This window comes from Triticum aestivum, chromosome 2B (genome assembly GCF_018294505.1).
Source record: "Triticum aestivum cultivar Chinese Spring chromosome 2B, IWGSC CS RefSeq v2.1, whole genome shotgun sequence".
In the NCBI taxonomy this organism is placed as follows: domain Eukaryota; kingdom Viridiplantae; phylum Streptophyta; class Magnoliopsida; order Poales; family Poaceae; genus Triticum; species Triticum aestivum.
This window is the reverse complement of record NC_057798.1, coordinates 547,647,214-547,668,561: the sequence shown is the minus strand read 5'-3', so window position 1 is coordinate 547,668,561 and position 21,348 is coordinate 547,647,214. Positions and strand designations below refer to the sequence as shown.

The 21,348-nt window shown below is 45.3% G+C and overlaps 2 protein-coding genes across 4 annotated transcripts; one reads left to right on the top strand and one right to left on the bottom strand.

Annotated features, from left to right (window-relative positions):
- The first annotated feature begins 14,811 nt into the window (after positions 1-14,811).
- LOC123045953 (NAC domain-containing protein 73) lies at positions 14,812-16,538 on the top strand. 2 transcript variants are annotated; one of them, XM_044469204.1, is made up of 3 exons: positions 14,812-15,118; positions 15,298-15,478; positions 15,941-16,538. In XM_044469204.1, the coding sequence occupies exons 1-3, from the start codon at positions 15,035-15,037 to the stop codon at positions 16,321-16,323; spliced, it is 648 nt and encodes a 215-aa protein (XP_044325139.1). In that variant the 5' UTR covers positions 14,812-15,034; the 3' UTR covers positions 16,324-16,538. The 2 variants fall into 2 exon arrangements, with proteins under 2 accessions (XP_044325139.1, XP_044325140.1); XM_044469205.1 differs by having other exon boundaries at positions 14,822-15,118; positions 15,944-16,538.
- A 670-nt stretch (positions 16,539-17,208) lies between these two features.
- LOC123045952 (transmembrane protein 184C) lies at positions 17,209-20,748 on the bottom strand. Of its 2 annotated transcripts, none has more exons than XM_044469202.1 (5): positions 20,505-20,748; positions 19,257-19,543; positions 19,040-19,162; positions 18,265-18,555; positions 17,209-17,708 (listed from the first exon to the last, which is right to left on the bottom strand). In XM_044469202.1, exons 1-5 carry the CDS (start codon positions 20,680-20,682, stop codon positions 17,505-17,507), a joined length of 1,083 nt encoding a protein of 360 aa, XP_044325137.1. In that variant the 5' UTR covers positions 20,683-20,748; the 3' UTR covers positions 17,209-17,504. The 2 variants fall into 2 exon arrangements, with proteins under 2 accessions (XP_044325137.1, XP_044325138.1); XM_044469203.1 differs by having other exon boundaries at positions 20,317-20,591.
- Between the last annotated feature and the right edge of the window lie 600 nt (positions 20,749-21,348).

The following is a 21,348-nucleotide window of genomic DNA, read 5'->3' as shown; positions in this document are numbered from 1 at the left end:
AAGACGGAAGAAAAGACGAACACGACAGCGAACACACTAGCAAGGGACCAAGACACACCTCTTCAAGAGAGGGCGGTGGCCGAGGCCACCTATGTTTGAGTCAAGAGGTATGGTGCCGCAAAGATTTTAACCTTGGGCCCATGACCAAAACTCGTCCTTGAAGCACAAGTACCATCGAAGATGGTTAAAGTGAAAGACTTGATCAATTTATGCATAATGGGGGGAGGAAAAGTTCATTGAGAGAACAACACTCCCCCTATGTCCATGCCTACACCTAAACTAGACAACATGTTGAATGAGGTGGGGAGTGCAAGGGTTCAAGTCACATTGCTCGAATCAATGATATTTAGCTCATGCCTTAACTCGCGAAATCTTGCTTCATCCAAGGGCTTCGTGAAAATATCTGCAAGGTTATCATGAGTGTTGACATGCTTGAGCTTGATCTCCCCTCGCCTAATGTGATCCCGGATGAAGTGATACCGAATCTCAATATGCTTCGTCTTGAAATGTTGCACCGGGTTGAGAGAAATCTTGATGGCACTTCCATTATCACACCAAAGAGACACTTTATCAAAAATGACACCGTATTCCTTTAAAGTTTGCCTCATCCATAAGAGTTGTGCACAACAACTACAGGCTGCCACATATTCCGCTTCGGTGGACGAGAGAGACACATAACTTTGCTTCTTGGAAGACCAACTCACCAAAGAGCAACCAAGAAATTGGCACCCTCCGGAAGTCGACTTCCTATCCACTTTGTCTCCCGCCCAATCGGAATTCATAAAACCTTCAAGCTTGAAGTTTGCTCCTCTTGGGTACCATAAGCCAAAGTTTGGGGTATGAGCCAAATATCAAAAGATTCGCTTGACTGCCACATAGTGGCTTTCCTTTGGTGCGGCTTGAAACCGATCACAAATTCCCACACTCAACATGATATCCGGTCTAGATGCACAAAGGTAAAGCAAGGATCCAATCATGGAGCGATACACCTTTTGATCCACCGCTTTACCATTGGGATCAATGTCAAGTTGGCACTTGGTAGGCATTGGAGTAGAAGCCGGCTTGACATCACTTAGCTTGAATCTTTTTAGCATGTCTTGAGTGTATTTGGCTTGGTTGATGAAGGTACCTTCTCTTCTTTGTTTGATATCAAAACCAAGGAAGAACTTCAACTCTCCCATCGAAGACATCTTGAACTTAGAGGTCATGAGAGCGGCAAATTCCTCATTGAAAGCTTTGTTAGGGGAACCAAAGATAATATCATCAACATATAGTTGGCATACAAACAACTCCCCTTTGACCTTCTTAGTAAAAAGAGTGGGATCGATTTGCCCCAACCTCAAATCCACGATCTTGTAACAACTCGGTAAGGTGGTCATACCACGCACGTGGGGCTTGTTTAAGGCCATAGAGTGCCTTATCGAGTTGATACACATGATCCGGGAAGTAGGGATCCTCGAACCCGGGGGGTTGCTTGACATAAACCAACTCATTAATAGGACCATTAAGAAAAGCACTTTTCACATCCATTTGTTGTAACTTAAAGTTGTGATGGGAAGCATAAGCAATCAACAAACGAATGGATTCAAGGCGAGCAACGGGAGCAAATGTTTCACCATAGTCGATACCCTCGACTTGGGAGTAGCCTTGTGCTACCAATCTTGCCTTGTTGCGTATGATGTTCCCATGAGCATCTTGCTTGTTCTTGAAAATCCACTTGGTTCAAATGACGTTATGGTTCCCCGAAGGCTGTGGCACCAATCTCCATACCTTGTTGTACTCGAAGTTGTTGAGTTCTTCATGCATGGCATTGAGCCAATCTGAATCTTCGAGCGCCTCATCGACCTTTTGGGGTTCAACACAAGAGACAAACGCGCGATGTTCACAATAGTTTGCTAATTGTCTACGAGTGCTTACCCCCTTTCTTAGGCTTCCAACCACATTCTCCATGAGATGGCCTTTGGTGGTGAGCTTGGAAGCAATCTTTGCGGCACGGCGCTCTAATTCCTCCTCGGATGTGGAAGGAGGAGGATCAACTTGATTATCTTGAGCGTTGTCTTGATCTTGTTCAAGATCTTGAGCTTGCCCTTGATCTTGAACTTGCTCGAGGGGGAGAACTTGACCTTGGGCATCATTTGGTGGATTTTCACCATCTTGAGGTTGATCTTCCCCTTGGTCTTGTTCACAAGGTTGAGGGCCTTCACTTTGTTCTTCGGAAGCGTGTGGGTCTTGGGTTGGTGATGGCTCCACTTGAGTGGAGCATTATCCTTCTCCTTCGGCCACAAGGGGTTCCTCAATGGGTAGGATATGACCCACACCCATTCTTCTTATGGCTTGGGGAGGAATTTCATCACCTACATCACAAGTACCACTTTGCTCCACTTGGGAGCCGTTATTTTCGTCAAACTCCACGTTACACGTCTCCTCAATGAGTCCAGTGGACTTGTTGAGGACACGGTAAGCATGAGAGTTTGTAGCATAACCAACAAATATGCCCTCATAAGCTCTAGCCTCAAATTTAGACAAACGAACACCTTTCTTGAGAATGAAACACTTACACCCGAACACCCGGAAGTACTTGAGGTTGGGCTTGTTACCGGTAAGAATTTCATAAGGAGTCTTGTTCAAGCCTTTGCGGAGATAGAGCCGATTGGATGCATGACATGCAGTGTTGATGGCTTCAGCCCAAAAGTTGTATGGAGACTTGAACTCCGCCATCATGGTCCTTGCCGCATCCATCAACGTCCGGTTCTTCCTCTCCGCAACACCATTTTGTTGAGGGGTATATGGAGCAGCATATTGATGCTTGATCCCCTCATCACTAAGAAACTCATCCAAGGTGTAGTTCTTGAACTCGGTGCCGTTGTCACTTCTTATTGTCAAGATCTTTGCATCATGTTGACGTTGAGCTTCATTTGCAAAGTCGATGACAGTTTGTTGAGTCTCACTCTTCCTCTTGAAGAAATATACCCAAGTGTATCTTGAATAATCATCCACAATCACCAAGCAATACTTTCTACCCCCAAGACTATCAAAGGATGGAGGCCCAAAGAGGTCCATGTGAAGGAGCTCCAAGGGTCTCTTCGAGTAGATGATAGTCGTGGGAGGGTGAGCCTTCTCATGGAGCTTTCCTTCGATACAAGCACTGCAAGCACGATCTTTGGCAAAACTAACATTTGTTAGTCCACGGACATGGTCCCCCTTGAGAAGACTTTGCAAAGATCTCATATTGACGTGGGCTAAACGGCGATGCCAAAGCCAACCCACATCAACTTTAGCCATTAGGCATGTCGCGGTCTTAGTGGGTCGCTCCGAAAAGTTAATCACATAGAGACCGTTCTCGACATGCCCAACAAAGGCTACTTTAAGAGTCTTGCTCCACAAGAGGGCCACGGTATCAATATCAAAGAAAGTGGCAAAGCCCATAAGTGCAAGTTGACGAACGGAAAGTAAATTGTACGCAAGAGACTCAACAAGCATGACTTTCTCGATCGTAAGATCATGAGAAATGACAACCTTGCCAAGACCCAATACCTTATAAGATGAGGCATCACCCCACTCGACATTGGTGGGCATAGATGGGATCTTTTGTACGTCCACCACCAAGTCCTTGCTTCCGGTCATATGATTTGTTGCTCCACTATCGAGCAACCATGATCCCCCACCGGAAGCAAACACCTACAAGAGATTAATGCTTGGTTTTAGGTACCCATTTAGTAATGGGTCCTTTGATGTTAGTAACTAGGGTCTTAGGAACCCAAATAGACCATTCAATGTACTCATAAGGAGAACCAACAAATTTAGCATAAACATGCCCATCACTAGCACAACACAACACATAAGAGGGGTTAAAGTCGCCGGCTTTGTTGGAAGAGATGGCTTTTCCCTTTTTGGCATCACCACTCTTCACATTGTTCTTCTTCTCCTTAGGAGCACCCTCGCCCTCCTTCACAAAAGTTTGCTTAAGAGGGGGAGGTCGTTTGGTCTTATCATTCTTCTTCTTGTTCTTCTTCTTATCCTTGGACTTGGGTGTGAACCCAACTCCCTCCTTGGCCACAACTTCCTTTTGATTGCTCAAAAGGTCATTTAGGTTCTTCTCACCTTGTATGCATGACACAAGGCCTTTCTCGAGTTGTTCCTTCAACTTGGCATTCTCCTCCACAAGATGCACATGCTCACAACACGGGTTAGTAGCATTTGCATTATCAATTAAGACCATATGAGGAAAAGTGGCTTTCTCCTTGGTTAACTTCACTTGGAGTTGAGCATGAGACTCCTTGAGTCTAGCATGATCACCCTTCAAGGCCTTGTGTGCCTTGTCAAGTAAATCAAACTCCTCTTTAAGTCTAGCAAGATCAACCCCAAGTTTAGCCTTCTCGGAGTTTGCCACACGAGAGACAACAAGAGCATGATCAAGATCTTTCTTTAATTTAGCATGGTCATCGTTGTGTGACTCCTCAAGAGTCAAACGATGCCCACGCTCTTCCTCAAGAGCATTAGAAAGATCCGATATCTCATCGGCATAGTCACGACTATGCCCTTCCATCTTAGAGATGGTTTCTTCGTGAGCCTCGATCATGTCATTGGCTTCACCAAGTTGTTCCAAGAGAGCAACAAAGTGCTTCTTGGATTTGCCCTTGAGTTTACTCATAAAAGACTCAAATTCATTCATCTCTTCATTAGTCCCCTCACTTTCATCAATGCAATCCGTCAAGGAAGGATTAGTAATGATGGTGGTTTTAATGTTGGGGGTTACCTTGTTGGTGGCTTTAGCCATGAGGCACTTGGCGGTGATGTTCTCGTTGGGTGAATCGAAGAGAGACATCCGGGAGTTGTGGCAATGGCAACGGATGCCATGGCCATTGCTTCATTATCTTCATCATCATCGTCATCCTCACGGTATTCTTCTTGAACCACCAACCCTCGAGTAGGAGTCTTCTTGGTGAAGTTGTTCTTGTTGGGGAAGGACTTGGCTTTGTCTTTTCGGATGAGCTTGCCACCATTGTCTTCCCGCTTCTCGTAAGGACAATCCGCAACGAAATGGCTCACATTGCCACAGTTGTAACAAGTTCTTACTCGTTGCTTGCCCTTGAAGCCACTTGAGTTGTTCTTGTTGAAATTTGGTCTTGAGTTCTTCTTGCTCCAAAATTGCCTTGAAGCAAGAGCCATGTGCTCATGATAATCATATTTTGTATCTTCGGGGTTGCTCTCCTCATCTTCCTCTTCTTCCTCTTCTTCCACAATAACCTTGGCCTTCAAGGCAAGGTTGGGCTTCTTTGCCCTTTGAGACCGGAGCACCGCGTTATCGGCGGTCTTGTCCAAGATGCTCATTGCAACGAACTCATCCAACACTTCACTTGAGGTCATGGAGTGGAAGTCCGGTCTTTGACGAATGACGGAGGACATGGCCTTGTTGTAGGGCATCATGGCCTTGAGGAACTTGCGTTTGATCCAATTGTCATCCGTGTCCTTGCTCCCATGATCTCGGAGTGAGACCGCGAGTTTGGTTACTCTCCGAAAGAGCTCACGAGGTTCTTCATCTTCCTTCATAGCAAACTCATCGGCTTCATCTTGCACCACTTCATAGTTGGAGCATTGAATGCTTGCGCTTACCCGGTAGAGAGACACAACACAATGCCACGCGTCTTTGGCCATGGCGTAGGGTCGAAGATAAGGGAGATCTTCGGGGAGAATTGCATCTTGGATGATGAAGAGAGCATTCTCATTGAATTGATTATCCACGGCTTCTCTAGGGGTGAAGTTGCTTGGGTCATGTGGATAGAAACCTTCTTCAATGATTCTCCAAAGATTAGTATTCACATGATTTAAATGACGCTTGAAGCGATACACCCAAGAATCAAAATCCTCATTTTTCACAATCTTAGGAGGAGGACCGGCATGATTTAAATGAGTAGAGGGAATCGGTCCTCCATAAGTTGGAGGTTCCACATGGGCAAAGATGCCGGTGCCATTTCTACCACTAGTAGAAGGACCCTTTTCACTGTTAGCTTCCCCCTTGTCGGAGGTAGCATCCGTCACCTTGTTAGTGGGATCATCCACTTTCATCGGTGAGGTAGATAGTTTAAGTCCTTCTAGGAACTTAGTAAACATGCTTTCAACCTCGGTCGTCATGGAGGTTTTCAATGTGTCCAAAGCCACATTGAATTCCTCACGAGAGATCGAGGTTCCCCCATCGGCTGTAACGAGATAGGTTTCACACCGCAGTGCTCCTCCACACCGTCTGTGGTGTCAACCATACTCTTCGGATGCTAAAGTCCTTAATAAAGAGATAAGGCTCTGATACCAATTGAAAGGATCGATACAGTTGACTAGAGGGGGGTGAATAGGCAACTAACACTTTTTATACTTTTCTTTACCAAATTAAACTTTGTATCAAAGTAGGTTGTCTAGATATGCAACTAGGTGAGCAACCTATATGATGCAACAACAACTAGTACACAAGCAAGCAAGGGATACAACACAAATAAGCTAGCACAAGTAAAGGCACGAGGTAACCAAGAGTGGATCCGGTGAAGACGAGGATGTGTTACCGAAGTTCCTTCCTTTTGAGGGGAAGTACGTCCCCGCAAGAGCGGTGTGGAGGCACAATGCTCCCCAAGAAGCCACTAGGGCCACCGTAATCTCCTCACGTCCTCACACAATGCGAGATGCCGTGATTCCACTATTGGTGCCCTTGAAGGCGGCGACCGAACCTTTACTAACAAGGTTGGGGCAATCTCCACAACTTAATTGGAGGCTCCCAATGACACCACGAAGCTTCACCACAATGGACTATGGCTCCGCGGTGACCTCAACCGTCTAGGGTGCTCAAACACCCAAGAGTAACAAGATCCGCTACGGGTTAGGGGGAATCAAATTTCTCTTGGTGGAAGTGTAGATCTGGGCCTTCTCAAACACTCCCGAGCAAATCAACAAGTTTGATTGGCTAGGGAGAGAGATCGGGCGAAAATGGAGCTTGGAGCAACAATGAAGCTTTTGGGGGAAGAGGTAGGTCAACTTTGGGGAAGAAGACCCCTTTATATAGTGGGGGGAACAATCCAACCATTACCCCCCCCCCCACAAGCAGCCCCGCAGAGAGCGGTACTACCGCTTGGATGGGCGGTACTACCGCTGCGCCAGCGGTACTACCGCGCCACCCAGTGGTACTACCGCTCACAAGAGGGGAGCAGGGTCCTGGCCCCAGAGCGGTACTACCGTGGAGGTACGGGCGGTACTACCGCTCGGGAGTGGTACTACTGCCACTACTGTCGTGACAAGTATCGCAGAACCCGACACGGGAAAGCGGGGGCTCGAGTCGAGGCGGTAGTGGCCCGGAGCCTCGCGGTACTATGGCAGAAACCAGTAAGCGGTACTACCACTATGGAGCGGTACTACCGCTTGCTGTCTTCGGCGGTACTACCGCTGTGGCCCGTGGTACTACCGCTGGGCCCAGACAAATAGAGTAGAGAGAGGAATGAGAACTCCATTGAAGCGGGAAGGAACAGTGGGTGCAATAAGTATGTGTACGTGTTGATTCCACCCAAGCCATACCAAAGCGGATCCCCTCTTGATAGTACGGTGACTCCTATGCAACTAGTCCACCAACAGAGAAAAGAAGGAGCTGCACCGTCTTGAAAAAGCACAGAGGGGAGGGAATCGTCTCGTGCCAAAGGATGAATCTCTGAAAAACTCAACGCACACGATTAGCCCGCAAAAGCATTGTCATCAATCACCAAAACACCTTGGGGATAAATATGCCCTTACAGATACGATTAGCAACAGTTGCTTACCGAGTGATCTTGTCTTCTAGTGGTGATATAAAAGCTCACTAGTTGACATGTTGATCTTGGATCTTGAATCACTAAGTATCAACCAAGGGATGTTGATTTTAGTGGGAGTAATGATCTTATTAAAATGTTTAATATGAATTACTCTTCATGATTACGTGTCTTAGTGTTTTGCATATTTTTGTTGTAGATAAATGGCACCACCTGCTCAAGTTACCCCTTTTGCGTTGAAATCAATCCTGGAAAAAGATAAATTGAATGGAACAAACTTTACCACCTAGTATAGAAACCTGAGAATTGTTCTTAGGCATGAGAAAAAGGAACAAGTTCTAGAGAATCTGCTTCCAGAGGAACCTACCGATAATGCTAATGCCACAACCAGAAATGCCTACCAGAAACTCGTTGATGAATCAAACGAGATCAGCTGTCTCATGCTGGCTTCTATGGAGCCTGATCTGCAGCAGTTCGAAAAAAATTGAGGCTTTCAATATGATTGAGAACCTCAAGAGCATGTTTCAAATGCAGGCTAGGACCGAAAGGTTCAACGTCTGGCGATCCTTAATGGATTGTAAGATGAAAGAGGGTGATCCATTGAGCCCACATGTGATCAAGATGATCGGATACATTGAAGCTTTGGATCGATTGGGCTTCCCACTGGGGGACGAGTTGTCCACAAATACAATTCTGGGTTCTCTTCCGGATAGCTATGGGTCATTCATCTTGAACTACCATATGCATGGGATGGAAAAGAAGCTCACTGAATTGCATGGGATGCTCAAAGTGGCACAGCAGGATATCAAGAAAGGTACACATCGTCAAGTGTTGATGGTGCAGAACTCGGCTAAGTTTAAGAAGAGTTGGTCCAAGAAAAAGGCTAAGGCAAAGGGCAAAGAGAAGGAGGCAACTCCAACTGACGCCGTTGCGCCTAAGTCAGGGACAACCTCGGGGAGTATTTGCTTTCATTGCAAGGAACCCGGACACTGGAAAAGGAACTGTAGCAAGTAGCTTGCCGAGAAGGGCAAGAAGACTGGAAGTATGACTTCTTCTTCAGGTACACTTGTTGTATATGTTATAGACATTTATCTTGGTGATGTTTCTAGTAGCTCTTTGGTATATGATACCGGATTGGTTGTTCACATATGCAACTCGATGCAGGGGCTAAGCAGAACTAGGAATGTCGCAAGAGGAGAAGTTGACATGCGCGTCGGGAATAAAGCAAGAGTTGCTGGATTAGTCATCGACACTATGCAACTTAATTTACCTTCAGGATTTGTAATCAAACTTGATAATTGTTATTATGTTCCTTCTTTGAGTCAAAACATTATTTCTGCCACATGTTTGATGACACAAGGTTATGAATTCAGTATTAAGGACAATGGTTGTTCTATTTACATGAATAATATGTTTCATGGCTTTGCACCCGTTGTGAATGGGTTATTTATCCTAGATCTTAAAGGTGAATCAGTCTATAACACAAATGTCAAGAGGCACAAGCCTAATGAGATAAATCTGACTTACATCTGGCATTGTCAACTAGGACACATTAGTCAAAAGCGCATGAAGAAGCTCCATGATGATGGAATTCCAACTTCGTTTGATTTTGAATCATTCGAGACATGCGAGTCTTGCCTACTCGGTAAGATGACTAAGTCTCCTTTTGCAAAGAGTTGCAAGAGGGCATCCGAGCTGTTGGAACTCATACATAGTGATGTATGTGGACCAATGAGCACGACAGCCAGAGGTGGTTTCCAATACTTCATGACTTTTACCGACGACTTGAGTAGATATAGATATGTCTACTTGTGAGGCACAAGTCAGAAACTTTTGAAAAGTTCAAGGAGTTTCAGAACGAAGTGGAAAATCAACTCGGCGAGAAAATCAAACTTCTATGATCTGATCGTGGCGGTGAGTATATGAGCCAGGAGTTTGACGATCATCTGAAGAGTCGTGGAATAGTCCCACAACTAACTCCCCCGGGTGCGCCACAGAGAAATGGCATGTCAGAATGAAGGAATCGGACTCTGTTATACATGGTCCGATCAATGATGAGTCAGTCAGATTTACCCTTGTCATTTTGGGGATATGCTCTAGAAACTGCAGCTTTCACACTAAACAGGGTACCATCTAAGTCCGTAGATAAGACACCATATGAGATATGGACTGCGAAGAGTCACAGTTTGTCTTTTCTAAAAGTTTGGGGATGTGAAGCATATGTCAAGCAACTCCAGTCGGACAAACTCACACCCAAATTGGACAAGTGCATATTCGTGGGATATCCAAGGGAAACCTTGGGATATTACTTCTACAACCGTGAATAGGGCAAAGTGTTTGTCGCTCGACATGGAGTTTTCCTTGAGAAAGAGTTTCTCAATAGGAAGTCTAGTGGGAGGACGGTCTGACTCGAAGAAATTTGAGAACCACACAGGGACGTTCCAATAGGTGATTCTGTCACAATGGAATTAGTCAGGGAACACGTGGTGGAGTCAACGCCGGTTCCACGGAGGTCAGAAAGGTTATGCAATTTGCATGACTACAATGTGTTGTTCTTGGAGAATAACGAGCCGACCACATATGCGAAAGCAATGGAGAGCCCTGATTCCGAGTTATGGCTTGAGGCCATGAGATCCAAATTAAAGTCCATGGATGACAATCAAGTTTGGAACTTGGTTGATCTGCCAGATGGTGTTCAAGCCATTGAGTGCAAGTGGATCTTTAAGAAGAAAACTGATATGGACGGAAATGTCACAGTCCATAAGGCTCGACTATTCCGGATTACAACACTATAGGCAATGAACCACCACTAACGACCCATAACGTTAGTTGATAGCCGCTGCTAAAGGTTATCGACAAGTTCAAGGAGTTGACTACGATGAGACTTACTCACTGGTAGCGATGCCTAAATCAATTCAGATCATTCTTGCTATAGTGGCATATTTCGACTATGAGATATGGCAGATGGATGTCAAAACGGCTTTCCTTAATGGAAATTTAACCAAGGATGTGTATATGACACAACCTGAGGGTTTTGTCGATCCAAAGAAGTCTAGCATGGTATGCAAGCTTCAGACGAGTACATACCATAGCATACATGATGGACCCAACAGCCGAGGTTCGTCAAATGACTTTACGCACACATGGGAGTTGGCACATTCCACTAGGAGCCGCTACCAACTATTGACTCTGGTCGTGTCCATGTGTACGTGAACCTATAGGGTCGCACACTTAAGGGGATGCAGCCCGTACGGATTGGATCGAGTGGAAATGGACGCAGACTCCTAGTGGGCTCAAGTGTTGAGCCCACCTCAGAGGTCTATATAAAGGGAAGTGGGCACACCACTTAGGGTTAGTCTTTCCAAACCTCGATAGCCGTCGCCACTCCCCACGCCCATGACGTGCGACCGGACCTAGCAGTCCGCCGCCCACCGCTGCACTCCGCACGTGTGGATACCTTGGAGGCATCGCATCTGCGGTGCTTGGGCGAACCGTTCGAGGGAACCACGAGGCACCGTTCGCGGGAGATCACTGTTCACGGGTCTTCGCTGTTCACGGGAGATCGGTAACAAGAGGAGGAGACGGGCCGAGAGGTCGACTACACGCATCACCAACTCTACTTCCTCTGTGGTGACTGTGCGTCTAGTGGTAAACTCGATCTCGTAATCTATTTCCAGCAGCATGATCTTGGGTGCGCGGTAGAAAATTTTATTTGGCGCTAGCGTAGCGTACCGCGTGTTCAAACACATTCCTTGCCATGCCTTCGGGCAAATTTTCCATGTCCAATGCATACAATCAATGCTACCTAGCAGGCCAGGCCAACCTCTCCTCTCATTAGATGCCATCAATTTCTTTGTGTCATCCTCGTTGGTGTGCGAAGATACTCAGGACCAAAGACACGGACGATCACTTTTGCAAATCTATGCACGGGCTCAATTGTAGTATCTTCACCAATGCGAAGGTACTCATTGGCATAGTCAGCCAGAACGCCATATGCAATCACCCGCACAGCTGCGGAGATTTTTTGATATGCACTAAATCCCTTTAAGCCCGCAACATTTCTTCTTTGAGTAAAATACCGGCAATTTGCCTCGCAAGCTTGAACAAGTTTCACAAAAATAGATCGACACATTCGGTACCTTCTCCGGAAGAGGTGTGGTGGATATGTAGGATTCTCCGTGAAGTAGTCTTGCATCAACATCTCGTTCCTAAGATGACGATTCCGAGGAATGCAAAGACGCCCGACGGTCGATCCTCGCCTTCTCTTCCGGTTCTCGTCTTTGTGCTCCTTCACGGCAAGTGCCATGACTAATGTCTACTGCCGAAAGTTCGCAAGCATGGTCTCAACATCTGAGTCGTCCGAATCGGACGAATCGGTGAGCAAGAACTTCTCGCACGGGCTCAAATCCATCTACACGCACACCCGCGCGTCAAGGAACTATAGCGCTCGCTCGCAAAGATCACAAAAATACGCACTAACCGGTGGAGGATGCGGCGGGTGATACCGAGGGGCGACGAGGGGCGGGCTCGGCGGTGGTCGATCTCCGGCGGCGGCAGCGACGAGGGCGCTCTTCTCGCCGGATCCGGGAGTGTCGGTGCAGCGTGACGGCGTTGAAGGATGGTGGGCGGCCCCACTGCGCGTTTCTACCCGCAGATTTGGCGGAATCGCCGGCGGCACGGGCGGAAGCAAAGGCGGTCGGCGGCGGAAGGGGGTGAGAAAATGCGCGCGGGCTTCAATATCCCTCCCACCAACTACTTCTCTATGATGCAGGGCACCGCGCCGCGACGGGGAAACCCGCGTATTCGCGGGTTGGGGCCGAGATTTTGCCGCGCCCCCTAAATTTTTTTGCGGGCCAGGGCGGGATGCGATGTTTGATCGGACATGTTTTTCCGCCCCGACCTGCATTTTGGCAGTTATTTTCCGGGTCGGGGCGGGATGCGGGGTCCGCTAGAGTTGCTCTAAGAGGTGTATATGCTCACGTATTAATGATACTGACAATATTATGAACAGTGCTCCCTGCCCATCGTTTATATGCTCCATCGATGATGGATTCCAGATCGGTCCTGTACAGTCTTCGTCGTGTGCAGTTTTTTTGGACCGGGAATTTCTCACACATGGTCCGGTTATGCATAACGATGGGAGTCGACTCAAAAAAGAAAAAGAAAAACGATGGCACGAATAAATAAGGTGGCAATCACAATCGTGTTGTTCGACCGTAATACTCCCTTCGCTCTTATTTACTCTGTATATTAGGTTTGACTGAAGTCAAATTTTGTAAAGTTCGATCAAGTTTATAGAAAAAATATAAATATTTATCATAAAAATCAAAATGATGTGGAAGTACATTTAATAATGAATTTCATGATATTAATTTGTTATTGTATATGTTAATATTTTTGTTTATAAACTTTGTCAAAGTTTACAAAGCTTAACTTTTACCAAAACTAATATGTGGACTAAATAAAAACGGTGGGAGTATAATATTTTATTTTGTCAACAGATTGCCAGTTTTTAAAATCGCTTCTAAAATGTGCCAAAACATTCTGAATTTTTTATGAATGTTCAAAAGGCATGTGCGTACAACTTCTACATAATTCAAAATCCAAATTTGAAATACACGTAGAGCAGCAAAAAAGGAAAAGCTAGGAGTTAAAATGACACTATTCACATTTGGATTTATCATTTTCGTTTACCTATGTGTCTTTCAAATATGGATTTGAAGTTTCTAAGGTTTGTAGACACATGTCTTGTGAACATTCACAAAATAAATCAAGATGTTTTAAAACATCTACCAAACTTGGGAGAACGGAAGCATGTGAAGGGTGGTATCAGCTGATGCTCTTCCAAAACAAAGGGTAGAAATAAGATTTCAGCACCTCCTTAACCTATCCTGATTTTTGTAAATGCCAATTATATTGGATCGTAGGGAGTAATTAGAAAATGGTTCGGTTGAGTGCGTAGAACTTTACGTACAACTTTTAGAGAACACGTTTTGAAATATAAACAATTTTTTTAAACCTGAACCAAATTTTAAAGTGCAAACACTTTTTGAAACATATTTTTTCTGAGACCTGAACAAAATTTTAAAGTGCAAACACTTTTTGTACAATGTAAAAAATGTTTGCGTATTGTAAAAAATGTGTGATAACCTTAACAGAATATACGTGAAATGTGTTTGAAAAAATTGTATGCAAATTTAAAAATGTTGAACCATGTAAAAGAGTGTTCGTGTAGTTATATAAAATGTTTATTTTTCATGAAGAAAATTTAAAACATGTATTTTGAATAATATTATTACCATGTATTCAAAAAAGTTTTGAAAATACTTAATTTAAAAATGTTCATAATGTATTTGAAAATATCAAAAGGTTATCATATATTTAATGTGTGTGTTAAAATGTACACCGGGTACTCAGAAAAATTAGACATGTGTAAAAATGAAAAAAGAAAAAGAAAAACTATGAAAAAACAAATTAGTGCGCGCGTGAGCGACTATGCTACTAGGCCGGCCCAATTCAAGAAATACCGGCGAAGTCCTCTCAAGGTTTAAAATAGACCGGGATTAGAGAGTTCAGGGTGCCAAATTCCGGGATTGAGAGTTCGGGTTTTGGTTTAGCTTTCGTCTACAACTTCAAGGTTTATTTTGGACTTGCCGACTGTCTACTACAACAAGTTTTGCCCGGCTCCAGCAAGGGAGGGGTGATAACCACGGCACGCCTTCGGCTCGCTTCAGTACTTGCAGTCGTCGCTCGGTGGTCTATAAATCTGATTATAATATTTATTATTTCCGGTGTTCATTGTACTTCCAAGATTGATAATGAATAGTTTGGAAGTTTTCTAAAAAAACACGCAAAACTTTTTTTTGCAGGGTGACTACGTAAAACTTACTATTGCTAAATAAGCCGTAGTAAGTCGTAAGATCAAGGTTAAGACGCAAATCACCCGGCGGCTAAATACAATCATCTAGCCGGGTAGGATCAACATTAGCCAACTAATGTATCCCCGAAAAAAAGGGCAACAACTATTGCCTGTGATTTCCGGCGAGGGCACCAATTTCCCCAGCTCGCACCCATTCGCATTAACTGCTGCTGCACAGTTCATCATGCTGGTACAAATGCCGGTACGAGCCATATCGCTGTTCTCAGTCAGTACTCGGTAGAGACAGATCGGCAAGTCCTTGCAAGCGCTTCGCTGAACCTCCTCTAGTCCTCTTCCTCCCAGAACTGCCGCATTAGGTTTCGATCCACTGGTCGCGATGGTCGTTGATCCAGTTCTCAAGGGATTTGACCTCAACATCGCGGCAGTAGATGAGTCAAGCCCTTTGGAAGGAATCGGCCTTGTAAGTATTCGTCAACAGATTTGGATTCTTATCGGGATTTTCTAACCGGCAACGGATTGGATTATTGTTGGGTTTCGGGTTTTCAGATCTGTCGAGTTTGTTGGGGTAGTAGATTCGGACCTAAAGCTATGATATCTTTCCACCACGTACCTTATATAATGGAATTAACCTGCGTGTAGGGCCTGTATGCGACTGAGTTCATCCACAAGTACCTCAGATTCAATCCCACGGACCAGGAGCTGATGGAGCGGCTCGAGGCCAAGGTGAGGGATGGAGGCGCGAGATCTGACCCTCTGATTGATAAATTCATACCCACCATAGAGGTCGAGTACGGCTACCCCCATCCTCAGCAACTTCCAGGTGAGAAATACCCATCGACACCAAAGTACATCCTTCTAATCTCGAGCTCAAATTCTCCCTTGTTCCTCTATGTTCATGAGAGAGAGAATGGGATGGTGGGTTAAGTGGGTTCTCAATGGGACAATAGAGATAGCCCACTTAATCTTTTTACCTTCCAATGGGATCCCACTAAGGCAAATTAAATGGGATGGGCTTGCTAGTCCCATTTAGCCCCAGTTCCACCTGCAGCCTGAGTTGGGCCGCTGTATGTTGGCTCCAATCCAAACAGACCTACTAGTGGAAGGCGGAGCAATTCAGTAACAAATCTGCAATTCTACTTGTCCGATTTAATTAGGCCGTAAAATCCTTAAGTAAACCTCGGTGCGTCTAGCATCCGCCAAGCTATAGAGCACTGACATTTCACGCACAGGTGCGGCCGAACTCAAACTGACTGTTAATTACTTGGTCTGATCATCGATCTAGCAGGTGTGACGATGGACGGCACGATCAAGCATTTTTTCTGCCGTCCGAGGGCGTTCGAGAGTGGACGGAGGAAACATCGGAAGATAAAGGCGGAGCGCAACGATCGTACCGCATGGCACAAGACCGGCAAAAGCATGGCATTGAAGGCCAACGGCCGGCTGACGGGCTGGAAGAACATCCTGGTGCTCTACACCAACACCAGGAAGACCAACTGGGTGATGCATGAGTATCGCCTCAGCGACGTCGAGGACGAGGAAGGCGGGGAGCTGGTCCTGTGCAAAATCTTCTACCAGACGGGGGAGCCCAAGAGAAGAAGTGTGTTGAGGACCCAAGAGAACAAGTGCCCCACGTGTGGGTGTGGGTGTGGTGGCATGGACGTTTAGCCATCCCAAAAGAACCCCCCAAAAAACTAAAACTTACCGTCTAAAAGAAACTTGTCGCACTTGAACTAGAAGTTGCCATCCCTGCCGTAGTTATGGGCCCGTCTTTTGGTAGCACGAAAGAACGCGGATCTTCTCGACAACTTGTGTCCACGATGCTGTACTTGTAGTTCTTAAAACCTTGCAGCTCTTCTCTCGTAATGACATGACTTGAAATATGATGTGGAAGTTGCAGCTTGGGGTTTTTTGAGCAATTAAGCTTAGATGGGAAGTTGCAGCTTGAAATATGATGTGGCATTCCGCCCAAAATAGGCACCACAAACTTTCCGACGTAGATACGATTTCACTGGTCTTCCTTTGGCTTCTCCACTGGCTTAATTTTTGTGTGAGGCTGAACTTCACAGGTTGATTCCTTCTTCATGAATAGGTCCATATCATGGTGGAGTGCTGCTATGCACACGATGATGTGCAAACCATGTGTGAACGACAACGTATATCAGTCCGTCTATGCATATCAGTAAAGTGCAGCTGACGGCTGGATCGAGCATCGTCCCGTTGTCGTGCAGGCTGTGTCGTTCACACAGGCGGGCTTCTCATCATCCAGTGGGAACATCAATGATCGCTGATAGTCGTTTCGCTGGACCCTCTTACCACATTTCTTGAAGAGAAAAGGAACCTTGAAATCAAACCCTGCAAATTTCTGGCATCCGAAGTCCACACCAGTCAGTCGCCCACTTTGCCACTGTGTGCGGTGCGCTCCCCTTTCAGGTACCACCTATGCATGCAGAAAAATGCGACAGCAATGCCATCCAAACCATACCTGGACTCGTAGCACTGTGATAATTTCAGACAAGTTTTGGAACAATCATACAATGACACGCGATGATCTTGGCGACAGTAAACCACCATTTATTCTGGACGCAATTCAGAGTGGGGAAACCCCCAAAATTCTCCTTATTCAGGCATTACATGGTACCGTATCACAGCACGGTAACAACAGTAGCATTCCTGTATGTTGCTCCTCATCTCTGTTTTTCTAATGTTCAAGGTATAACGACGACCCACTCTACACGTGTCCACAAGGAAATACACATGCCCTATAACATCTTTGAATCAATACTCCCACATACACACAAAACCATACATGAACTAGCTGCGGATGTCGCTTGGCACGAAGCCCTGGATCATTCGTTCTTCTTCACGGATTTCGCCTTGTCAGCGCCACTGTACGGAGCGACGTGGTACGCATATTGCTGGAGAACTGAGAAGATGACCATTTCCAGGATAATCAAGATATTCTGGATTGCCTCCTGGATGTGCTCCACATCCAGCCAGAAATGGTGAGACTGAATCACCCCTACAGCAGCCAGAACATCCAGCGCACAGCCCTGCGGACAGATAATAGCATTCAAGAATCAGGAGTTTGATCATACTTGATTTGATAAAAAAGAAACTGTGTTAAAAAATGGAACATGTGTCGTATTTAGCTATTTAGTTTCCTACAGCAAAGGATTGCAAGTTAGAATGTCGCCTCAAGCACCCATAGTAGACAATAGGGTGGTTCACTCACAACAAGAGTCCACTGGCAAATTCTACTGCAACAAAGTTGTGCGTTGAAAGGTGAAATGATGTAACTGATTTATGCTCATAAACTCGTCTCACACTTAGGCAATTGAGATATCATGCTGGACAAAATCCAAAGAGTGAGTGAGACAAGAAGCTTCATGCAAAATCATCGCATATAACATGGCAAGAATAAAAGGTCTTAACTATCAACATTACTAAACCAATATTGCCACCTCAACCAAATGTTCCGATGCAACCATGAAGACAAACTGGAGTACGATTACATCAATAGCATTTTCAGACACACAGAAAAACTAACCCCAAAGATATTTATAAGAATATTCGAACTCTTTCCAGCCAGGAGAGGAAGTGATTTACCTGCCAGAAAGAGAAGAAGACAATCCCTTTGATGCACAAGAACTTAGCAAGAGGCTTGTGAGGTGCCAACTCCTTGGCAAACAAGTGATAGAATATGACCAAGGCATATAATGCCATGGAGACTGAAAAGTTCAGTATAATTGTGAACGTCCAGCTGACCCAGCTGGGGTACAGCCCAAGAAGCTGAAATGCAATAATCAGAATGGAGCACACAGGCCTAACAACAACAAATTGCCAGGTCCAGTACTTCAGAAGCTTTAATGTCTTGTGCTCCAACCGAACATTGCGGGGCTGCCAAAGCACAGAGCCAGAAGCATATTGGTTACTTTCAGTACACACAAAGTAAAACTAATGAACATGGTGAAAAGCCTTAACTAAAAGTGCTGCTAATAGCTTCCAGACTACATATGCAGGACAACGTCATTTAAACTCATATAGGCAGACAATAGTGAACAACACATGAAGAATCGTAGGTTAAAATCATATCTCAAGCATGACTACCCGTACATGCTTCAATTAAACCAAATATTACTATCTGAATAAGTACTTTATTAATAGAATATATAAACTTTTTCTTAAGACTGTGAATCATTTCAGTATTACTGAACAATGCAGCTCCTTCAAATATGGTAAAGGTTCAGTATGGGTATGCACCTAGGACCCCTTGCTAATTTGTCATTAATAGTGCAAGTTGCATTACAAAAATTCAAGAGAAGATTACAGCAAAATTCATCAAACTTTCAATAAGAGTATACAAGAGTGTAAGAAGATATACCAGGAAAAGAGAAACAGGGAAAGAATGATGAAGCACCCTCCCTTTGATTTCATCAGGTACAATGTTTTTGCTAATAGATATATTTAAGTAGCTGTACATCAATGCCAGAAACTTAGCAATAACCTGCACAAATGAAAGGAAAAAAATATAAGGAAAAGTGAGCGAAATCAAATCACAAACTTCAGGTAAAAAATGTCATTGACCCAAGAGGGCTCACCAGTGCCTCATAGCATTCTTTAACAGACTCCAAGCATGTAAAAAACGTTTTGCTTCCCTTAATATCCAGAAGACCAACAAAGGAAGTTATAGCATACAGTGGAGGCATTAGCACAATAATGAGTATGGCCTTCTGCTCTTTGGCATTTTTCCAGTAGAAAAGATGTTGTGATACCAACTGGACTGTGAAATGCATAGATAACATTACACAACAAGCTGCTCCAAGGAGGGTAAGAGTTGGAGCATCCATTTTAGTAAGATCCATCCCTGGGAACATCGACATGGTGCCTGAAGATACAGGTATTCATGTTTACTCATTAGGGATATGAACTTAAGCTAATGACTATTCAAAAAAAAAAAAAGGTAGCATGAGAAGAACAAAACACCAAGAGCGTGAAGATTTATATGATCATTTTCAAGATAGTAAAGAGCCAACTGAATCTCCAAATCCTCATTTGGAGAGTCACTACAAAAGATCCCCTCTCCATTTTTTGCTTGCACTCCAACTGACTCCTCAAATCCACTCATCTATATTTTATTTTATTAATTTCCTATAACTACTAACATCAAACTACTTGCATTTGTGTTCCCAACTCAACAAATTGATGTACTCCCTCTGTAAGCCAATATAAGACGTTTTAGATCACCAAAGTAGTGATGTAAAACGTCCTATAATAGTTTACAGAGGTAGTACTGATTATCGATGTGTCGGTCACAACTCACAACAAGCAAACAATACTTCTGATGGTATGTACTACCCAGCCATACAAAAAATACTCCGGCTAGCAAAAAATCACTAGCAAGAGAGAAGAGATAGGCAGCAGATAGGAGCAGCGCACAGCGAGGCAGCAGCGCTCAGCATCGGCGGTGTAGCAGCAGCACGAGCGCCGAGGCCGGCAAGGATGGGTGCGGGCCGGTACCTCAGCCGCGGCAACATGCCCGGCAGCCTCCCCGACGGCGACATGCCCCCGCCCCCTCTCCTCCCCCCCACGGCCTCACCGACAGCCCCAGCGCCCTCCCCTTCCCCCCACCCACCCTACGGGTCAGCAGCAACCAAGCACCTGCAACGACGTCGCTGGAGGAACTGCGCCCCGCCCAGCTAAGCTTGTCCCTCCGGCCCGCCGCACCCAAACCCAGATCGGCGTCAGCCTCCGTCGCCACTCGCCACGCGCCGCCCAGCGGCTCCCCCTCGGCCGGTGCGGTACAGAAAATAGAGGAGAGAGGGAGGGAGGGAGGGAGCGGGGCGTGCCTGCAGCTTCCGTCGGCACGCGGGAGGGAAGGGGGGGGGGGGGGGGGCAGCTAGCGCCGGTTGCTCGCTGCGGAGCCGCCGAGAGATCTGCAAATTTGCGCGCTGTCTGTCTGACGAGTAGCTTGGGGTGAAGCCACGGCCTTAACTCTTTTTTTTTCGACAAAGACGGTCTTGACATCTGGGTGGCTCCATCTGCATTTCTTTCTCTGTCACTGTCAGCCGACTTCCACTCCACCTCCGCCTCTCTCCCCAGCTGGCTGGCGTGACAAGCCTCGTGACGCACCGCGCGCGGCCATGGCTCCACGCCTGCAACTCTGTACACGTAGAGTACATGTCTTTTTCATTGCAAAAACGTAGAGTGGTAGTACATGTTTTTGCTTGGCAGATTCGGGCTGACTAGCAACTTGCCGATGTGTCATACATACAGATACAGTCATCGTTTTAATGCGGTATCAACGGCCACCCACGCTTGATTAAAACTCAACGTAGCATGCACGAGAGAAACTTGTGCGCAGCGCGCATGTTTGGATCTGTACTTTTGTGCTTATTACAAAATTTATTATACCCATATTCTTCAAGATTTATTGTCTAAAAAATCATATTTTTCACTTTACTATTCACTCCGTCCCAAAATAAGTGTCTTAACTTTGTGCTAGTGTGTCTTGAGCTTAGTATAAATTTGTATTAGAGCTAGCATAAAGTTGAGACGCTTATTTTGGGACGGAGGGCGTACTTTTTTTGTGTAAAAATCATCCTATCTATTATAGCAGTTCACTGAACATCAAATAAAATAAAATTACATTGAGATTATGAGAGCAACAAACCACGCTAGAATGAGTAATCG

Excerpts from the sequence above, each read along its gene's own strand:
- LOC123045952 (XM_044469202.1), bottom strand. The coding sequence starts at position 20,682 with ATGTCAAGACCGTCTTTGTCGAAAAAAAAAGAGTTAAGGCCGTGGCTT. Across the intron at positions 19,544-20,504 it reads CGTGCCGACGGAAGCTGCAG|GCACCATGTCGATGTTCCCA; the intron begins GCACGCCCCGCT and ends CTGTATCTTCAG. Across the intron at positions 18,556-19,039 it reads TCCCTGTTTCTCTTTTCCTG|CCCCGCAATGTTCGGTTGGA; the intron begins GTATATCTTCTT and ends GTGCTTTGGCAG.
- LOC123045953 (XM_044469204.1), top strand. The coding sequence starts at position 15,035 with ATGGTCGTTGATCCAGTTCTCAAGGGATTTGACCTCAACATCGCGGCA. Across the intron at positions 15,119-15,297 it reads CTTTGGAAGGAATCGGCCTT|GGCCTGTATGCGACTGAGTT; the intron begins GTAAGTATTCGT and ends ACCTGCGTGTAG. Across the intron at positions 15,479-15,940 it reads CCATCCTCAGCAACTTCCAG|CAGGTGTGACGATGGACGGC; the intron begins GTGAGAAATACC and ends TCATCGATCTAG.